The 21,709-nt window shown below is 43.6% G+C and overlaps 1 protein-coding gene across 1 annotated transcript in view; it reads right to left on the reverse strand.

Annotated features, from left to right (window-relative positions):
* Positions 1-613: 613 nt before the first annotated feature.
* LOC105911478 (potassium/sodium hyperpolarization-activated cyclic nucleotide-gated channel 1) overlaps positions 614-21,709 on the reverse strand; it is a 60,950-nt gene continuing 39,854 nt past the window's right edge. The window contains exons 5-8 of the mRNA XM_031578292.2: positions 19,254-19,400; positions 17,492-17,732; positions 13,375-13,539; positions 614-6,688 (exon numbers count right to left, since the gene is read on the reverse strand). Coding sequence (XP_031434152.1) covers positions 5,601-6,688; positions 13,375-13,539; positions 17,492-17,732; positions 19,254-19,400 — 1,641 coding nt within the window. The 3' untranslated portion in view covers positions 614-5,600. The remainder of the gene's footprint in view (positions 6,689-13,374; positions 13,540-17,491; positions 17,733-19,253; positions 19,401-21,709) is intronic.

Here is a 21,709-nt window from a genome sequence, read left to right on the forward strand (position 1 = left end):
TAATGAATGGAAATCCTTTGCACCCGCAAGGGTCGATTTTTCATAACCTTCTGGGAACTGCTGACGTTCTCCCTCTGCTCTCCACCTCCTCCTCTCTCTTTCTCTCTACATCATCTGTCATTCTCGTGTCTCTCTCTTGCTTTCCATCATCCCTTCATCTCCACATACTGTACAGTGAAAAGGAAGGGAGCAATCAACCTTTGCTCTTCTGCCAGACCTTCTGAGAAATGGCCTCCATCAGCATCTGTAAATTCTGCCCCTGCTCTAGGGATCAACAGTGGCAGCTGCCCCGCCTCTGCTTTATGACATCAGCTTTTATGTTTACCTGTCGTTAGGCAACACATGTGACACAACCAGTATTATTCTGCCTGTGTGTGTAGCTATTCCAAACATAGCATCTGTACTCACAAGCAGCATTTTATGATTCTTTACTCAAGCTCTTTTTATCAAGGTTGTCTACACGCAAGTGCGACATTAATAAAATCATTATGATCAACTTCAATACTAAGCTGTTCATCATATGTTGATGTTTACAAACTACAGATATGATAGATATTGCATGAAGAGTGTGATCTGTGTTTGACCACAACAAACACACAAATAGACTCAGAAGTAAATGACAATATTTCTTTATTTTTTCTCTATATGTTAAAGGTTTATTATGTACAAACAGAAAAAAATAAAACAAAATCAAAATAATTTCTGACAAACACCGTTTGTCTGCATATAGATTGTAAGAAAGTATACATTTTTTATCTTTCCTTATTCTGAATCAAGTAACCAACTAATTGTTCATTTATCCAAGCCTTGGTTTACATAAAAGGAGCACAATGATAATGTCAGTAGAGTTTAATAAGAGCTTGTGGCTTGTAATAGCATGTCTCTCTCTCGCGCACACTTTCTCTCTGTTACACAAACATAGCATCCGTAAACATTTGAAATAATCTTTTCACCTGCAAATGTAGAGGTTGTTTCAGTTTCCCTTTTCTACTCGATGTTCTTTATTCTCTTTGCATCATTGAAAAAAAAGAAACAGTAAAAGTAAAAAAAAAAAATCAAACATATAAATATATGTGCTGGTTTCTTGAATGCTTCCATATTTGTTTGACTGCTTTACTGTTTTTATTTAGCTAAGTGTGTTTCTTGCCCTAGAAGGCCCTGTCCCAATTGCTAGCTAGCGGTGGTCGGAATCGTGGATGAAAGCACATGACTGGGATGCAATCCCCTGTGAAGGCTAGTATCAAAATCAGCAGATACCAACAGTACTGCCATCCAACTGAAACTGTATACTAGTCCCTATACACTATGGCATAGCAAGGTTAAGCACTCGACGTTGTAATTCAAACATGGGCCCCCCCATTCAAAGTGCCACAAAAGATGGGAGGGTCAGAAACTAGATCAATTTTCTCCTTAATTAGCCTATCAACTTAAACTATAAATGCAGAGTCATTTATTGAATCTCTGCCTGTTTTAAGTCAGAAAGTGCAATTCAAAATGAATAAAGTTACTTAGAATGTTTTGCTTTGGCCAGTTTTCATTCCACATAACAATATATCCAACCAGACATCAGTGGCTACAACAAAAGGTATGACGGTGCTCCAGAAAGACACAGTCTGTACTGCGCACACAGACTTTAGACAGTGTAAAAGCTGTACTTACTTCATCTCTTCACTTCTCTCTTTCTACTAATCTGGGACAGATCACTCTGTCAACCAATGTCAACCAAAATTCCTCAAGAGCTTCTAAGTGAGTATTGTATTCACTTCACTCTGACACATTTGGCCAGTTCATCTGCAAGCCACCATTCTTTCAAAACATTGAACATATATCATCTTTATATGTGTGCGTGCGGGCACACAGCTCACAGACAACAAAAAAGGATGAAACATGGCTATAGTTTAGGCACAAATACTTAAGAATGTCCTCCTGTGAAAATTCAATGCTTCCGATACACACAAATAATGCCTAGGTAGACAGAGAACAAAATCATAATCTCACAATACATTTAACTTCAACATTTTAAATAGTTTCTCTTTAAGTATTTGTGACAATGCATGCTTTTATGATGTGGGTGGATGGCTGTATTGATACAATATTGACACAAGTGGGTACTGTATTTTGCTCAACTGATTTTTTTCTACAGCCTTTGAAACTCTGAGCTGGATTTGTATCTAATGTGATACGCTGTACACGAGGACACCAGGACATCATATTCATCCACTCCAAAACAAGCGAATAAGTCATATTCACAGACCACACTGCAATGCAGTCATACTGACAGACCACACTGATTTCACATGATGCACAACCTCCCATGATGGGTTTAAATTATGCATCAGTAATTTGGTGCCATGTCCAGGAATTTGCAGGGGCTTATTTTCTTTTAAGATTTTATGATTGCATTTAACCAGCTCAGAGGTCAGCTGACCAACAGCAATCTCTTTACTGAGGGCTCTGACCTTTGCAGGATCAAGGTGTCGTACTTTTTACACCATATCAGCGAGTCAGCTCAGAATCTCAAGACCCAGACAGGATGAAGTCACACACACACACACACACACACACACACATGGACAAGAGAAACCTTAATGCAAACCAGCTGTACCTTTCAGCTCTGGAGATAACCTCCATTGGAAATATTTTTTTTTGCCTTTTAAAATATCTGCTCATCATTTTTTAATATAACTGACTTGCGAAATGCACCTTTCTTGAAATTGACTATGGGGAATCTAAAATGAGGCTCATTATGATGCAGCTTCAGCTCCTGAAAATGCTACAATACAGTAATACCCAGTAGACATGTTCTATACAGACAGTGTGTGCTTCTGGAACATGTTACGCTTTATATTGTGCAGCAAAGCAATATAGTAGCAACAAGCATAGCAAATCCAGTTATATATAGAACCATCCTCTATATTTCTGATCGTGGGGACAAAGACAGCAGATCCTGTCCACACGAACACATAAAGCAGTCATACACAAATGAGTCACTGATAAAGCAATCATTGGAAAAGGAGAGTAGAAAAAGACATTGAAAGGCAAATCACATGAGAAAATTTACAAAGAATACAAAACATACAAGGAATTCCATTAACCTCCTTCCTGGGACAGGCATCTTAGTATAGCAGTAAGCCAACGCATTACACCATATGGCCCCATCAGAAAACAAACAAATGAACAAAAAAAGCACATAAGATTAACGCACACATAATCAACATATAAACAAGTTCAAACTTTTACAGTTTTGTGATTCAGGTTCAGCTGGAGTACCGGGTATTACTGTATTGCACTGTCAGTCGTCACCTATCATTCTATGAAGAAGGAAGCATTTCTTGAATTGGTTTTGCTGAAAATAATGCATACTGAAATACTGAACAAAAGTAAAATAGATTAAACAGATTTGAAAGCACAACAAAAAAGGAGAACAGTAACAACATGTGGTGTCAACTCAGAAAGCTAGGTAAGTGATGGGTTGCGGTGGGTTTTTAAAGAATGTTAAAAGAGTGTTCTTCTGAGTGTAAGATATGTATATTACTTCCAGGATATGTAGCAAATGTTTACAATTAACACAATTTGAACACAATTTATGTCCGATGTCTAATGTTGAAGAAAAGGTCTCCAAAATGAAAATCTATCTCCAGAGAAAAGTAATTCCATGCCAATCTGTACAGACTGACAAGAGTGACTCATCAGATTGAGTAGGGCGTGTCTAGGCTGCCAAACCAAGTGGAAAGGTCCAAGCATGTGAAGCATTCTAAGAGGGGCAGACTGCCTCAGGGTTTTCTAGACAGGAAGCTGTTTAGTTTCACTTTGAGAGGTGGCATCTTCTCAGTGTCAAGCGACATTCTAAATTGCATTAAGGTTTGCTCATCTCTGATAATTTTTTTGTGTTTTTATCTTATTACCTTTTCAGTTAATATGCATATATAGATGATATCCGGGTTCCTGATAGAAGTAAGACGTTGCCATGATTGAGAATGCACCACACGTTATTTTGTAAATACTAGACCTACAAAACTATTTACAACACACATATAGTTATCTTTATATCACAGTCTATTGCATAATGGTGATAATCTTTAGTTTATAAATATTATAAATGTACACAGTCATTAAGCAACGTTACATAATGTCCATCACGGCCAGAAATCAGGAATAAAAATACAAACAAGAACAGAAGGAACAAACAGAAGAGATAAACAGCATCATCCGCTCTCCATCCTTCTTGCACACGTCTTCATTTCCACAGAAAAAAGCAGCAAAATTGATCAGATTCCCTTTGGACCCGTAACACTGCCACGGCTTGGACACACTCTCACCGCGCCACAGAAAATATTGCAACTGTCATCACAAGCACCTGTGGTTCACTCAATTTACCTCACTGCATTATTGCCCAGATTTCCCCAAATCTGTGTTTGTACTGTACTTCAAAATGATATTCAAGTTATTTTCAATGCAATCCCTATCTGCGGCATACTGTCAATTCCTGTTAATTTCAAGAGACATGAATATCAGTGTTTCTCTATTTGGGAAAAATAAAAACAGAAATCCTGTGACTTGAAACATATCGACAATGGAAGCTAACAAGCTAAGTTAGGAGACAACAAATACTGTTGGTGATAAACTCGTTTCTAAACCTTAACCTTCACACTTGAACGACACAAGCTGTTGGACTGAAGTCCGACAGTCTTGAGAGGTTCTTTTACCACAGCTCGGGTAGGTAGTCTCACTCAAAGAACACTGCAAAATTCTGGTTCCCTCCTCATACTAAGCTGTCCTAGCATCCACGCATAATCCGCTGTCCTTTACTCAGACAATACAAAAGGCGGTCTACACAAATACGTATGGAATCTATAGTCTGATTTGCTCATAGTAATGGTATAACAACACATTTTTTTTAGGTAGGCTTTTCAAGTCCCAGGTTTTCTATCTTTTTCTATATATAGAGTCAGGTGTGGAAATGCTGCTGGTAAGTGACAGTATGCTTTGAATGCAGAGGGAGAGGGTATATACTGTACCAGAATATTGACTTTAAACATGTGTGCTTTTTGACGATTTCCAGGTTTGCTTGTGTTCATTTTTGAATTTGCTGTTGTTTCCACAGTGATGCCAAAGCCGCAGAAAGTGAGGACTTATTTTGTCATCTTCTTTCAGATAAAAAAAATGATAATCAAAAAGTCAATGTCAGGATTCATGTTGCATTCCAGTTACAAAAACAAAAGACAAACAAAACCGAAAATAAAAAGGAACTCTTCTTCTTATGTACTGTATGTGTTCATATATTTCAGAAAGGAAGACTCATGTTTATACTAGTTTTTAAATAGTCAATGCCAAATATTCTAGTTGGATGTACACATATATATTCACTTAATATACATTCTTAAGTTGAAGGGGAGATGTGTCTAAAATATAATACAAGGGCAGTCTGTACACTATGTCTATGAGGTTTTCCTCATATGTCTATGAGGTTTTCCTTTTTTTTAAAGTTTGGAGAAAAAAAGAAAAAAATCTCAAGTCTGGTATTCTTTTTCATATATCTCCATAAAAATGAATTAAAACATATTTAAAAAAAAGAGGAAAAAGAGGAAATGAAAATCGGATCATAAATTTGACGTAAACCGCATCTTGTCTTGTTCTGTCTCTGTGCTGCTTAAGACTGCCGATTCTCTTCTGGAGCCTGTGGAATCCCTGTGCTGAGCAGCAGGGGGCGCTGTGCGCGCTGGCGGCAGTGCTCCAGACGACATCTGGCGGAACAGGCTGACCCGTTGGGGAACGGTGCTGCGGATACCCCCCTGCAGTGCCGAGCCCGGAGCCTGAGGCCCTGCGGCCGAGCCCGCCTGAGGGGGCAGCGCCACGAGAGACTCGCCTGAGGCCGGAGGCACGGGCCGCGTCACCAGCGAGGTGTCATGTGGCAGGGAGGGCTGGGAGGCGGAGAGGTGGCGCACGTCTCGGCTCAGGCTGCCCGACTGCAGGGCCTGAGTGCTCTTGTGGACGTCGCTGCGCTGGGGGGAGGGCACCTGTGGTTGCGATGGCTGCTGCTGGGACTGCTGGGGTGGTGGTGGTGGTGGTTGTTGTTGTTGCTGTTGTTGTTGTTGTAGTTGTAGTTGCTGCTGCTGCAGCTGCAGTTGTGAGGATGTGGAGGGTGATGACTGCATCGTAAGCTGCTGCTGGGTGGGAAGGGGCTGCTGGATGAGGGAGAGCTGGGAGGCGGTGGGGGAGCCATACGCGAAGGTTCTGGCGGAGAGTGGGGTCTGCACCGGAGGGCTGCACACTGCCGCGGTGAAGGAACACGGCGACATGACTGCCCCCTGCTGCTGCAGCGGTGTCTGCGGGATGGGAGAAGCTGAGTTCAGGTTGCCAATGGAGACGCTGGGCGCGGGGAAGATGCCTTGTATGGAGGCGGCCATGAGACGCGCGGTGGGGGCGATGGTGGCCGAGGCGCTGTAGGTCATGGGGGCGGAGTGCTGGAGCGCGGCAGCGTAGGGCGGCTGCGCCGGAGAATTAATGATGGAGTTTCCAGACATCGGTGTTGAGTTCAGTCCCGTGACTGACTGCTTGCGGTCCACCATCGTCACCATCTCCCGGTCCTGACGGATGATCTGCTTCAAGAGCTCGTTCTCCTGGGTGTTGAAGACGCCGGCGTTCAGATCCTTCTGGAACTTCTGGAGCAGGAGCGAGTTCTTCTTCCCTGTGAGGGGGCAATGGACAGAGGCATGACTTCTGCCCTGAGACATGGGGTGGTTGGACACACAGGACACCAGAGAGGGGATGGAATGGAATTTGTTATGAAGTGTTCCACAATGAGGGAGGGATGAACATGACTATGGAAAATATACAGTCAATACCGTTACAGACAGTACAGACAATACAGTACGTGCTCAGTAAATCTAAGGCAAAACTATGTCAATACATACCCACCATGACCTTCAATGGGCTTAAAATGTCTTCATGAAAATGATCAGTTCAGCACCAAGTTCACCATTTTCATCTAATTTCCTTGATCTCTACACATCAAAGACCACAACACACAGAATCAACTACAGACAAACTATAGACGATGATGCTACTATGAAGGTTACCACAAATCTACTGACTCAAGTCAACTAGAGTTACAGGTTCAGGAATGTGAGATAAATTGCTAATAGAAATGCTGTTAAACAGTTACTTGCTGCCTACTAGACGTTAGTTGAGAGTGGCAATCATAAAAAGGCATTAGCTTTACAATTTTAGATGTATAGCCCTTTACACGTCTAGGCGCAGTTAGTTTGACCAAAGTCCAAGTTGAGCAGTGTCTATGGAACACCTGCACAGAACATAAAACAGCTGGTCTTGGCTCAGCTCAGTTATGAAATCAATGAATGCTTACTGACTGTTGTTATGCCTCTTTTTTCTTAACACCCATATGGCGGTGATTAATATAAGGTTGGAAGAGGCAATGAAAGGCCTGGCAAACAAATGACTCTACTTGCACAAAAAGCATGAAACGGCTCTCGGGATCCTGTCACGGGAAATGCCATCGCAGCACTGGCATGACGTTACTGTGAGATCAGCTAATCTTATTTTATGAGGCGATGTTCACAGAGGTCGTGACTAAAGGCAGAATCAAGCCACAGATGAGCAGGCGACCGACAATGCCTGGCACTAGCGTCTATAATTAAGTATACCTAATACTGGCACTACGCTAACACTGTTGCATTTGTCCTCACAGGTGGGGAAAAGAGTGACACTTCGATTGATCTGGGAATTGCTTTGTAGATGGCTGACCTTTTGTTGATGGTTGAGCTAAAACATTTCTGTCGAAGGAAATGACTGAGTAAGGCGGTGCGGTGCTGAAGGCTTTGGTGCAATGTCATTAATCTCACCACTAAAGCCTTGAGGACAATGGAGGCGCTTTTACCTTGGTGAGCTGTTTATGATTGGTGCCACGCCACCATCACTGCTCCAGTTGGAATGGGCATTATGCATTCAGGAGGGGGGCAGCTTTTGGACGGAGGGCATTTAGCATTCATACGTTTCCAGTGCCTTTTATGTCTTCAGCTGTATGTCCCCAGAATGTCAGAAATTCTTTATCGAAAGTAGAAAAAGGACTTTGTACTTCCTGCCGAAAATGACGAATGACTAAAACAGATTCTAATATTAAAAGCAAGAGGATAGATGCCAAATCTAATGGATCCTCTTATAGCAGAACCGTTACAAGTTCATAGGAGAAGGACATCCTTTATGTTCAACTCTTCTGACCTTGTTGTTCCAATAATGAGATGAGATAATGCTTTTTAGTTGTTGTTCGTGTCAAGAAAAGTTATCAGTATGTATTCTTTCAAAAGATATTCCACTATAGATTTACCAATGGCTGTGACTGGTTTGGATCGTTAGCTCTGATGCCTTAGCCACAGTCAATATATATCAGAGGGACAAAATTTGAATCAGGAATCAGTGTCCAAAATTCATGCTTTGTAATAGAGGACACACATCATGATAATACTGCAGGAGTGCAAGCAAATAGCATAGAGGTATTTAGTGACTAAAAAGAGATTTTATTAGGCTTTCAAAAAAGAACCTGTCCTTAATGTCTCCTCTTGATAACTTAAGTTTTTTCACCAAATAAACAACACTGGGTTTGTATGTTCCATAGGAAGAGCGACGAGGTATGGTGAATAATAGGGGATGGCATATTCACCGGGACGAGATCTAGTGTGAAACTCCACACAAACAACCCAATGGGCTTCCCTGATCTGTTGAGGCCAGGCGTGAGTCTGCGTTTCCCCGACACACTCCCTGCATTGCCTGCTTGTATGGATAATCAAAGGGGCAATAATCGCTGGAGGCAGGCTGTACTCCGTCAATGCCAGAACCGGTTGGCAGGCGTAGGAATTGTGACAAATTATTTCCTTAAACTGGGAGCACCTCTGTGTGAGAAAACTGATCTCGTGCTTATTCATTCTCAAAAAGCCAGGGTCATATGTCTCTGTTGCTGACAATAGTAGAAAAACAAGAGAAATCACACCATATCTATATAGCCTTTTTGGGTCAAAACACGGCCACAACTAGGGCTACTTACTACCACCACTGGAAAAAACACAGTCCAGTACAGCTACAGACTTACATGTCATCTGTAAAGATGGTTGATGCATGGTAAGGTACATGTTTAAACACTGTAGATGGAAGTACAACATAAACATGTTATTTACACTGATAATTGGTGCTGGGAGGGATAGGAAGGGAACCTTGTAAGTTAAACAATCTAATTTCAACTACTGTAGCATTAGAGACGCTAATGCTAATGCTAACTCCAATTTCTCTGACACAGTGGCCTGAGAAATCAATGTGACATTTCCATATAGAATGGCCTACCCATCCATCTTCATGAATTCCTACTGGGATGAAAATACCTTCGTAAGAGTAAATGAAATGAATACTCTGACATGAGGTCAAAGGGAACCATTCGACAGCATGAACATTTGAACCTCATAAGAGCATACACATAGAAAGCCAGACTGCAAGACTGCAATTGGCAGGTGATGCCAAATATATCATTCCAACACCAATGCTGAACAGCACGAAAGCACGTTCCTCTAATGGAGGAAAAGAGAGCAACATTCTGAACATAGCTTTGGTTTTTCACTTACATGTCTTGCCTCTATATCCTCTTTGATGTCATTGATTGAGCTATATAAAAACACTGCCAAAGTATTACAGCTGGATTTAGTTTAGATTGAAAATGTTGCAGGTCCAAACATTCAAAAAGATGTAAATAAAATAAAATACTAAAATGTAATCTTAAAATCTGTCCAATCCTGTGTGTCATGTTCATGTGCTTATCTGTTGGGTTTCTCAGAGGTCTTGTACGGGGGCCCCGCAGCATGGAAGGGCCTCCCAAATCACTGGAGACACACACAACCCCCCCTCTGGTTAGTGGGGGATGGTATAGTCTAGATATCTTCCTGAAGCACTCTTATCCTCAATGATAGTCTCACATCTTCCCTACACATGAGTGCTTTCTCATTGTTTCATGTTAATGGAATACCTATACAGAATATCCTTTGTGATTGAGAGGCAGTGAAGCTCTCTGAAGAGTGCTTCATGTGATGATAAACGTCTCGTTCGCGGCTAACAATATGCTCTGCCCACTGCCTTCTGTGATGGGCCCTGACATCACAACCTGCTCAAACCAGTTTATGTTAATCCTCTCGGTGAACTATTCAGAAGAGAAAAGGCAAAACTGTAAAGCTCTGTGTTGAAACTCGAATTGATTTGTGGATATGAAAGAAAAATACTAAAGCCATTTTTTTCTCCATGCTCTGATGTCTCTTTCAGCAGTCTGTCTGCACAGGTGTGTTAGCATATTCTGATGACTGACTGGGGATCAGGGATCAGCGTTACATGGTGTAGTGCTGAGCCCACACACCTCGCCATGAGGCTGACTTATTGGTTGGGATTGGGTCAGAGAAGCCTTCTCCTTGACTCTGAGTTTAACGTACAGCCCGTCCTAACTCCCGCACACAAACAAACATGGAAATGTGACCAACTGAACACAACAGTCCATTTGCACTGAGCTACATGGGAATGGTGCCTATTGGTAATATAGCACACTGCACAACATACTAACACATAAGACATTTATAGAACCGTAATGGTGACAATAGGCATGCACCTGCAAGTATTCAACATTTTAGACAACGCAGATTAATTCAATGTGAGACAAACAGTTCAGCACAACACAATTCGTGTGGCATCATTGTTTTGTTATTATCATGCAACTTAATTTTCTTTACATATAAATGTAATAAATAGTTAAAAATTACTTCTGTTAAAATCCCATCTATATGGGTACTTGTCCTTGAGAGGAGGGTTGGGTCAGCCTGTGAAGTACTCTGCTTGTGTGGGTAAATTCGGATTGGGATGAGGCGTTTACCTGTTGCCTATTCGTCGGCCAGGGCACTCTTGAAAACGAGATGAGCTCATCTCAAGAGGAACTCCTGGTCAAATAATTTTTAGATAGAGATAGTTACATCAATTGTCAAACATGTCACTTTTTGTCAAAGTCATTCCTTTATGTCTCTCTCTCTCTTTCCTTTGAAGAATCGCGCAAGCACGTGACCAAATGCAGTCCATAGAAACAGTCACGTCACATCAAGCACCGATCATGACAGTTTTGGTATTTTCCCTTGTATGAGACAAAACCCCTTTTGATTTCCAATTTTGCCAAAGTCCCTTCTGTTTTTAGAAGAGGTGTTGGTCACTCACAAATCAAAATCAAAATGCCACCAGTAAATCTGTGACAGTGTTGCTCTTTACTGGAAAGGGAAAATGGAGAAAGGTGGAGGTTGAAGGGCACTGATTTTTCGGAAGCCTTCATCTCCTAAATCCCAGAATTGATCAAGTTTAAGTGGGAGCCAGTCCTCTGAGATTTGAAATCTTACTGACCCTATGATGTCCCCTATCTCCCATTGATTTCATCTGATATACTTGGCCAATTTCTCCTGAGACAGAGCTGTTATTGATTAGTTTTGACTAATCCAGACTAGGGGTCAAACATTCTGATATCAAAAGACTGAAAACACTATGTAAACAATGCTAATGCTACATACAGCGAAAATCAAATGAAATCATATCGGAGTAAATTCAACCTTTTCTCTGTTACTGGCCTAGTAGGTATCTGCTATGCAAGTGTATCATGTAGTCATAGTAACAATGTGTTTCTGAACCGTCTCTCTCTTGCCTCTCTATGGTCACTCATGGTTAGTTATTCCATATTTAATTTGTGAGTAAACCCTTAAGACTAACTCATTAAAACTAAGAAATGTTTAATGGCACAGAACGTTGGTCCCTGCCAATGTTCCACTTATGTTCAGAATGTTTTCCATGCTCTTTGAAATATGATTTGAATATTATGATGCACTGAACTTAAGTTAAGACTATAGGCACTTTCCTCTAGAAATTCCAATATGCCTTAACTGGCTGCCTGCATCAAAATCAACTTTTGAGGCAAAGACACAAACAGGCATAAAACTGAGGAGTTCCATCTTTGGTGGCTTCACCACAAAGGACATGAGAAGAAATTACGACAATAATGACAGAAAGAAACTAAAACACGTGTGCAGCATGGGAGACTCACAGTACAGACGACATAGTGGTCTACGTCTTCCAAACATCTTCACTTCCAAATAAAGTACTGTAGCTGTTCCGTCTAAGAAATATCTGGGCTTGGTTGATGATAACAGCCATAACGAAATGTCATGACACTTGACCTTTCACGCTTCACCTCACCCTAATACTGTCTTCTAAGCTCTACTTCAGCTTGGCTTTATGAATTAATAATGGGTTGGGATGTAGAGAATTAGCTGACCTGTTACTAATAATGTCAGTACTTTATTTGGAAACAAATCACAGTCATACCTAAACAGTGATTACATACACACAATATGGAAGACATGTTTTGTCTACAAAGATGACTTGGCTTATGGCTAAATCCAACCAATATACTTGTTGAATTCTCCTCTTTTTAACCTTCACTACTCTACCAACACTAGATTGCTCATTTATTTTGATTCTCCCACAGACGTGATTACAACCGATCCCCACTACATAAATTATAATCTATCTCAGACTTGTTTCATTTCTTACAACAGGAACAAAACAAGTGCTGAGGAATCTCTCCCCCCCCCAACCCCACCCACCCGACCCGAAAATAAATCAAAAGAAGAAAATTCTGACTGATTAACATCTTTAAGTGGCCAACCAGAAGTAGGGAGAAAGAAGTTATGCGAACACTAAATATTTCTAGTAAGACACATAGTAGGGAGACTGAAGGACTGGCATTGAGTCTAGAGGAGCCAGGTGGATCCTCAGGGGCCCCTGGTAGTGGGGTGTCAGAGCTCCCGCTGGGGGCCCCTGTAGGGTTGGGGTGGGGTGCTGCTCATACCCAGGTTTGCAGGGGAATGGAGCGGAGGCGCATGCAGATGAAACAAGCTTCCGTCCACTCGCCTTCAGTCCAGGCGGGGGTCGACTTCGAAACCCAGACCTCCGGGGCGGCCTGAACCCCTCCCACACAGCCACATGCACTTTCTTCTTCTTTTCACATTTTTTATTTATTTATTTTTTGTACACGGTGATGACAATTTAGCGTTATGCCTCATTGTCTTCAATCGTTCGCTCGTAGGATTACAGGCGTTAATGTAAATCCGGATGAGGAGAGAGGAGAATAGAGAGGTAGAGACAGAGAGCATACACACACAAGCATGCAGGCACGATGGCAGACAAGTGCATTGGGGGAGGACAAACACACGCCACATATGAGTGATGGCACAGGCAAGGCACTCATTAGTATGGGGAGCTAGCAGAAGAAGTGGGACGAGGGGGGAGCAGCAGCCTTACCGATGCGGTCCAGGCGGTCGATGGCCACGGTCTCGAAGGCGCGGCGCATCATGGGGTACTCCTCCAGCACCTCGTTGAAGTGATCCACGGACAGTGAGAAGAGGCGGCAGTAGGTGTCGGCGCGGACACTGGCCGTACGCCTGCCCTTCGTCAGCAGGCAGATCTCTGCCGGAGCGAGAGGTAGAGAACAGAAAAGTAAAGGGGGAAGAAGAGAAATGGCCATAATCAGCCATGGGAACAGGTGGAAGAAGCACACAGTTACGACTGATCGCTAGACAAATGAGCGTCGGGTGTGAGATACGGAGCAGGACTGCAGGGGGCGGGGGGGGGCTGCATGGCACACGCATGTGCATAACCCTGCGGCTGCACTGCCAACGCGTGTGTGCTGCCGCCGCTGCCTCACGCACCCCATTCGTCAAACGGCTCGGTGGCTAATGACTCTTGGAAACCAAACTGACGGTAGCTGCTTGTGCTGAGCTGGTAACACTAACGATCATACATGAACCGCAATCAAGGAAATGTTGCACCCGAATGTTTCTTTTGTAGATGGCCAGGGCTGACTAAAACAGTGAGCTTATCTACTGGGGTGAGTGTCACTGATTAACTCACAAATAATTGATTCTCCCACCCCCCCCCCCCCCCCCCCCACACCCCCATACCAGGAAATGCTCACCATTAATTATGGACGAGGACCTTTTTCCACTGGTTTACAGTAGTTACTTAGTCCAACATAGCTGTTTGAATAAATCAACGCTTTAACAATAATAGTAGAACTACAATTATTCCCAAATGACTAGTGGTTACATTATCTGCTGTGAAGCTTTCAGGGGAAATGGGCTCTTTCCTTGTGGTATTGTGCGACACCATGTGTCGTGAAAATTGTGAATATCCAATTTGGCCAGCGCTGCCAATAACGACAGACGTTGTAAGTTTTATCTTCCTCATAACAGCGCGTGTGTCCTGAAGGCTGAATAAAACATGGCATTAAATGGTCGTTTGAGGGCCGATGCCCTTGACATTCAGAGCTCAAGTTCTGCTGTTCGGCGCTGCCAAAGGCTGGCCTGCCTGCCTGCCGGACGCCTGGAAACCTCACTCCAGCTGGGGGTGTGAACAAGGTAGCAGCACTAATTTAATGAATAAAAGCACAACAAGAAAATATGTCCTGTCAAATATACACACAGTCCTACACACAGAAAAAATACACTTAGCCATTATTATGTGACATTCTGACAGCAGGGCCCAGATAAATGTATCAACCTCACACGTGTGCTCACTTCCACGAAACACTGCTCCCCTTCCTACCTCTTAATGAATATTCAGTGTTAGAGCAAAAATCATAGACTGACAGAGAGAGAGAGAGAGAGAGAGAGAGAGAGAGAGAGAGAGAGAGAGAAAGAGAGAACAATATCTGTGAAGAACACAAAGTTGCATTGGCAGAGTAATTGTGCAACTGTTGTGTTGTGCAGGCAGGCCCCCTGCCAGGGAGAGGTCAGCTGCGTGAGTGAGTGAGTGCAGGAGCGGGGGAGAAGGTGTTTCTGTCACCCTGGCAAATGACTAAACACTCTCCTTCTGAGGCCTGCGTGGAGCGGGGCGAGCGCAAGACGCACTCGACTCTAGCGGAAGTAGAATCTAGTCGTCTGAAACGGGGGGGAGAGGCAGGATGCAGCCGGGCATGCTGGCGTGACGACCGGTGCTTTCACACATGCCGTTCAGCGGGGCCGTCCACTGCAGGGCAGTGTGGGTAACCAGCCATGAGCCCAAGTGCTTCCTGTGCAGATCTCTGTCCAAACACAACCACAACCACTTCCCCACTGGCCTCGCTGCTCGGCCTGTTTTCAAATGGACCTGGAAAAGAGTTGTTTCGCATGACAGCGGTAGCTAGACGAAACTTGATTTGCTCTGGGAGTTGTTGATTGAGTTCTTGTTTGTGGGCTTGCCTGCATCTCTGAGCCACTTTAGGCACACAAAAAAAAGAGATTCTTAGAAGGGAGTTCTTTGATAGTGTTTCATTATGCAACTATAACGAGCCATGTTTGGGGAGGCAGCCGGCAGCGGAGTTCACTCGATCTCTTTAGCCTAGCAGCAGTTCCCTAGTTCAGTGGAGGAGAAGGGTGTACTTCCTGACACAGCCAGCTGCTGTGATGTCCAGTCAGCACAGATCTCCTAATGCCACACTCATGCCACGCAGCAAACATTTCCCCCCCGCCAGATGGGCATCCCACTGGAGCAGGTGGCTGGCATCAGAACTTAACAGGGAGGCAGAGAGGCCAGCAGCAGCCTCCGTGACACTGGGGGGGAAGATTATCAGGGGAGGGGTGGGGGTAGGGATTTCAAATTTCCCTTTTCCATTACAGGCTTATGAAACATAGGGCAGCCTCCAACATGCCGAAACTACAGCGAGACAAATAGACTTGGCCTGGACACAATTATCACATGGATTTAAGGACTCACCTGACAGGTGAATGTTGAGCAATTCTATGAACCTTGTATCGTTGCAATCGGGCCTTGGCTAAGGACCTAATGTGGCTAGCTCGTAGGTATTAACTCTTTCAAGACCTACACTGAACACAAATTTAAGAAGTTCATAAAAATAATATTTGATAGGAAGAGGCTCAAGAAATTATTTTACCTCTGGTAGATTTTACCATTTGATCTCAATATTAGAATGTCTGCAGTAACAAGTTATTATGTAATATTTTACCATTCACATGATGTAATGCAAGGTAATACTGCTTTGACTTCCCAGACGCAGACTGAATATATCTAGTGAAATGTCATGATACATATCCAAGATTTCACAACTGGAATCATCACAGCGTGTCTACATTTTTGGAAGCTCACATCAAGTTTTTGAAGAGTTGTTAAAACTCAATCAAAGCTTCTATGTGGACCTAGCCGTAGCTTTTTAGTACTAGCAGTGAGGGAGAACCCTCTTTTAAATGTCTGGGCCTAGATGAAAGAAACATAGATGGTCTCTGGAATCTCACACAATCTATGACTATTCTTAGAGCTCTTACATATCTTTTCATGGAAAAATGATCTCATTTGAAATAAAAAATTCAAGACAAAGACAATATAAAACATTACACTGTGGCACGTAGTCCCAGAACACAGAAAGGGGAAACGAAGGCCAAATAAATAAATAAACGAATAAGGTAGGGTAAACAGCTTCGTTTTAAACGGATTGATGGATTAATATTTAATGTCAGGCCATGTTTGCTAGAGAGGGGGAATTACTCCCTCAATTACGCAAAAGGAACATTTATTCAACGTTCAGTGCCACGGCAACCTCTGTCTGTCCTCTGGGACCGTTGATCTTCTGCTTGCTCCTCTCTGCCTGAACAGATGACCGTTACGTAAGAGCTCATGAACGCAAACCCATTTCCAGGACAGGAAAATGCCTGATGAGAGTCTGTCACCACACTGACAGAACTTCTAGAATGTCATGGAACACCCAGTAGACTGTGAGCTCAGCATGGTCGGTTCACCAGGACCGGAGTCTGTTTTCCTCTCGTTTTACCTCTCGTTTGACCTCCTGATTCAAGTGACTTGCCAAGGGAATTAATGGAACATCTGAAGTTTGCTTATAGTGGGATGGAAACCCCAAGGGCTCAGTATATCTGTTTCTAGATACCTATGGATAGCCTCTTAACTTGAAGGATCTGCTAGAATTTGTGGTCATCATTTTCACTTAACTTTAGCACCACTAATATTTTAGCGTTTTTTGTCCATGAGCCCTAGATTCTTTAGCAAACCACTGAACACGCTCTGAACTACAACACCATAGAATTAGGTGGAAGAATGGGCATACGTGTTCATGTGTTCTGCCTACTGTGTTGGGGTCCCCCGTGATAATTATTGTCTTTGATGCTAGTCCGTCACAAAGCATCTCACACCGTAACTAATTTAACAATCACGGACTGATGAAAAAAGTAAACAAAATACATCATCAACAGACCCATCATCAACAAACCCATCCTCAATAGTCCCATTGTTTTAATTTTTTTTCTTCTGTGTTTGATATGGAAGATAGCATTCATTGGAATGGGAATGTTCATTCCACTCTTTTTCCGATGACATGCTCGACCCACACACACTCATGGCCACACACACTGACCTCCGAAGTAAGAGCCGTCGGTGAGCTTCATCTCCTTGCTGACTTTGGTGATGACGCTGGCTACACCGTGCTGGATGAAGTACATCTTCTTCCCCACGGTCCCCTCACGGATGATGTAGTCGTTGGGCTGGAAGACTTCAAACTTCAACTTACTCAGCATCCCTGTCACAAAGTTGGGGTCCGCATTGGCAAACAGGGGCATGGTGGCCACCAGCTTACGGCAGTTGAAATTAACGATTTCCTAAGGGCAAAAACACAAGATAATGTCAGCACTTTAATGTTTTATGTTGTTAACCTGCAATATTTCCAAGTAAAAGCTCTTTGGCTCTTAAAAAGTAGACTGTAACTAGACATGTAATATCCCATTCCCATTTCCAACTGACAACAAACAAGCACAGGCCTGATCACCACGACGACTGCCATGTCACGATACATTTGATACCTGCCTTGGCAGCAGCCAGCCTGTTGTTGTGAATAATGAAGTTGTCTTGCTGAGTCTACCTTTAAGCCGACATGAGAGGAGAGGCTTGTTTACAAAGCAGTCTCTCATTTCCTGGGGATGAGGATGAGGAAGTGTCTCTCAGCACTGGGAGTGTTTTTTTTTGTTCTGTTTGTTGCTCCTGCTGAAGGGATCTGGGTGTACAGGGGCCAGACTGTTTGCTAATGCCGCGGCGCAGCGCAGTAAGCGCACAGAGGGACCCTGGCATCCTGAGCCGAGGGGCTCCGACCCCAATCACGACTAGCCAAATAATGAATTAGATACCAGCATCCTTTTGCCTTGGGGGGGAACAAGCTTTCTACTTAATCTATTTAAAGACTATTTGTCACCAGGCGACATTCATAAAAATAGCAGCAGTGACCAGCTGCAAAAAGAAAAAAAGAAAAAAGGAAAGTGTTGTAGCGATGAAGCATTAAGTGTTCTCTCACCTTGCAGCATCATCACTTGGGCTCATTCTGTCTACTTCTATCAGAGCTGCCTAAGTTATGTGATGCCATGCCATTTGCACAATTCGTTATCACGTCCCTACGCTTGTCTTTCACTGTCATGCTCCTCGGTGTGGATACGTGATACACAGCTTTGGTATTTATTTCTTCTGTTCAGGGCCCAATTACCCAAATGATGTGTGGTGTGCAGCATTCCAAAGAGATAAGCTATCCATCATTTCAAGCGTGCTCTTAGCATTGCGTTGCTATAGAGCAACCCAAATTGGACCCAACTGCAAGGCCTTGATGTGTTTTGCTGCATTATAAATCCCTCCTGCATTGTAATGAGCCCTTTTCTACAGAGCTCTGCTTGACCAAAGTATTTAAACATTCAGCATGCATTTAGTTTCTTTTAATCACAGCAGCAGCACCCTCAGTCTGATGTCCAGAGGTTCTTCATGAATACTTAATGTCTTTTACAATGACGTCCATGCTCTGCCTCGGACCGAGCAATCAATATGTGTTGTCTATTTTCTAAACACATCAACAAAACAGACATGACGTCAGGAAAAGAGGCCCTTCCCGTAGAGCTCACTTAAAAGTGTTCCCCAACAGAGGGCCCGCTTCAAATTACCCATGACTCTCTGCTCCTATCAGATTCCCGACATTTTTCCCTTACCAAAATATCAATAATCAGGCACCATGTAAATAACCTTAATCTGTGTTGTCGCCGAGGGTATCGATGGATTCATTTCACACAAATCAATGACGAGACGCTGCGAGGTGTGAACGTTTCGACGTTGAGAGTTTGCGGGTGCCGGCGTCCTTGGGAACTCACCTCTTTGAGGGGGTCATTGAGCTCACTGAGAATGTTGTCCTCGTCAAAGATCTTGCCCTGGTAGCGATGTTCGTAGTAGTCATGAATCTTCTGCCGCATGTCTGCAGGAAGCTTATGGAAGGACATGTATTGCTCCACTTGCTTATACTGTGGACATAAAAAGGGGAAAGAGAGAGTAAGCTGAGGAACAGCTGAGAAACACTATATAATTTAAAGCATATGACATGAAAATTGAAACAGATGCAATAAGGCCAAGGGATGGCGTGACATTTCAAAGGAAATTAAACTCTGACATGTTTTCTCTGTGGCCTTGTGATATTCTGTTACTGTGGTCGTGTTTTTCTATCTATTATTCTAATTATTTGATAGAAAACTATCCCATGCTCATATTTCTGGCCTTTCCACATCTCCGCTTTCCTACCATACCCATGAATGTATGTATGTTTAAATGTATAATGCATGTGTATACATGAATACACATTTAATCACAGAAATAGATCCACACCCATGCCCACCTGTATCCACATAGAAATACACACAGTCATCGTCATGTGCTTTACAGGAGCAGGTGGCAGGTGGGGTGCAGGTGTGGATGCAGGTATGGCCACAGGCTTTTTCGCTGAGACCAGCTGGCAACTCTGATAACATCACCATCTGCAGGCCCATCGCAACCCCCCAACCCCCCCCCCCCCCCCCCCCTACCACCACCACCACCACCACCCCCCTGAGCCATCGATACCCCCACCACTGCCACCCAGAGGGACCTGTGATTCACAGGATGTATTTCAGCACACAGCCTGCCCCCTCAGTGCTAAAGGTCACAGAAGGTCACTGGGTTGTGGCTCAATGATGCCTCATGACTGAAGGCCAAGTACCTGACCAAGTTGCCATAGACATCATTTATGTCAGTTCAGGTGCACTGTCTGCTTTGCAACAGACATTCTTTCTTTCTTTTGTCACCCATTGTTCTTGGTTGTATGCTTGGCTTTGTGCAAGTTTAGAAGACCCTTCTAAGAAGTTGCATCACGTGGAGTAAAGAAAAATGCATGTGGTTTGTGCAGTTACTTTGAGCCAGAGCATTTGCCAACATTAAATAAACAAATAAATAAACAAATAAATAAATAAATATCTAGCATCTGGACTCACATCTTACTGCAAGGGGCTTAAATCTGCAAGTCTGTCTGAGCTCAATCCTGGCAGCCAAAACAATAGGAGCTAAATTTGACAGATGCCCTCGCACTCGCTTCTAAGCACTAGGCCATTAGTCTGGTGCTCCCAAAAAATTAGCTATGTCTGAAAGAATTAGGATCAGCCCATTTGGACTGGGATGACTGACCGGCTATTTAAAGCAGCGGTGGTGGAAGGTGAAGGGAGAGCACGGCACAGTGAAGCAGGCTTCAAAGGCACACTTAGGTCTTGTCTGAGAGGTTCTGTGGTGTCATCTGGTTGGGTGCTTTACTGTGAGGAACATGCTCACTCAGTGTCAGGACCTGGCTAAGCGATGTGATACGTTGGCACTCCAGACACAGAGAAAGACACAGGTGACTCACTGCTACACAGTGTGTCTGAAGAAGGGCTACACCTCCTGCATATTTCATTAGACAGTAGCATCAGCGTGTCACGCTAGCAGGCAAATAAATATGGGCTGTGTCAGACTTAGCAAGGACCTCTGATTTACGTGAGGGCTTGGCAGGGAGCCTGGACACCAGACTGGGTTCCAGACTCTGCTGAGACACACACTTTCCGCAGCGGAAAAAGGAGAACGAGAACAAATCTTCTGGACCTCATCCATTTTACAGTAATCAAGCGCGGCTCGGCTGGATGGCCAGGCCGCCAGCAAAGGCAATCTTCACCATATATAGAACGGAGCGAGCGGCGTATCAGTGATTCAGGGGGTCTCTCGCGCTTTCGCACTCTGTCTCTCGCCATCTCATGCTGTCTCGGGGATCTAGGTGCAATCAGATGTGCCAGCGAGCACTCTGTGACAGCGGCCAGCCCCCTCGGCCAACATTACACAAGAGCAGACCAGCAAATAATCATTTGGCTGACCGACAGAGAGCACAGCTTGCAAAGCAAATGCGCTCCCTCACTGATTTGGGCACAGCTGCAGCAGGGTGATAAGGCAGGACGTTTTGTTTGAGGCATATTAATTTACACTGACGACACGATAAAAGTCACACATTCTTCTCGCTGTTTTAAAGGCGGTAGCAATTCAACTTTGAAATGTCGACGTCCATGCTGTGAATATGGCTGGGTCACAGTAGGTCACAGAAGTGCTGCCATCACACACATTAACACACGCTACTAATGTCCGTAGCCCCAACTAATCCGTCCACTTTCACTCCAGGGATTTCCATCAGGCTTTTACTCTCAGCCGCCACCCTATTCCCACAGCGGGGGGATAAATTGTTTTAGGAACATTTGACACAGCAACTCCCTGGTGTTGTCCTGTGTGT

Source organism: Clupea harengus, chromosome 12 (assembly GCF_900700415.2).
Source record: "Clupea harengus chromosome 12, Ch_v2.0.2, whole genome shotgun sequence".
Classification (NCBI taxonomy): domain Eukaryota; kingdom Metazoa; phylum Chordata; class Actinopteri; order Clupeiformes; family Clupeidae; genus Clupea; species Clupea harengus.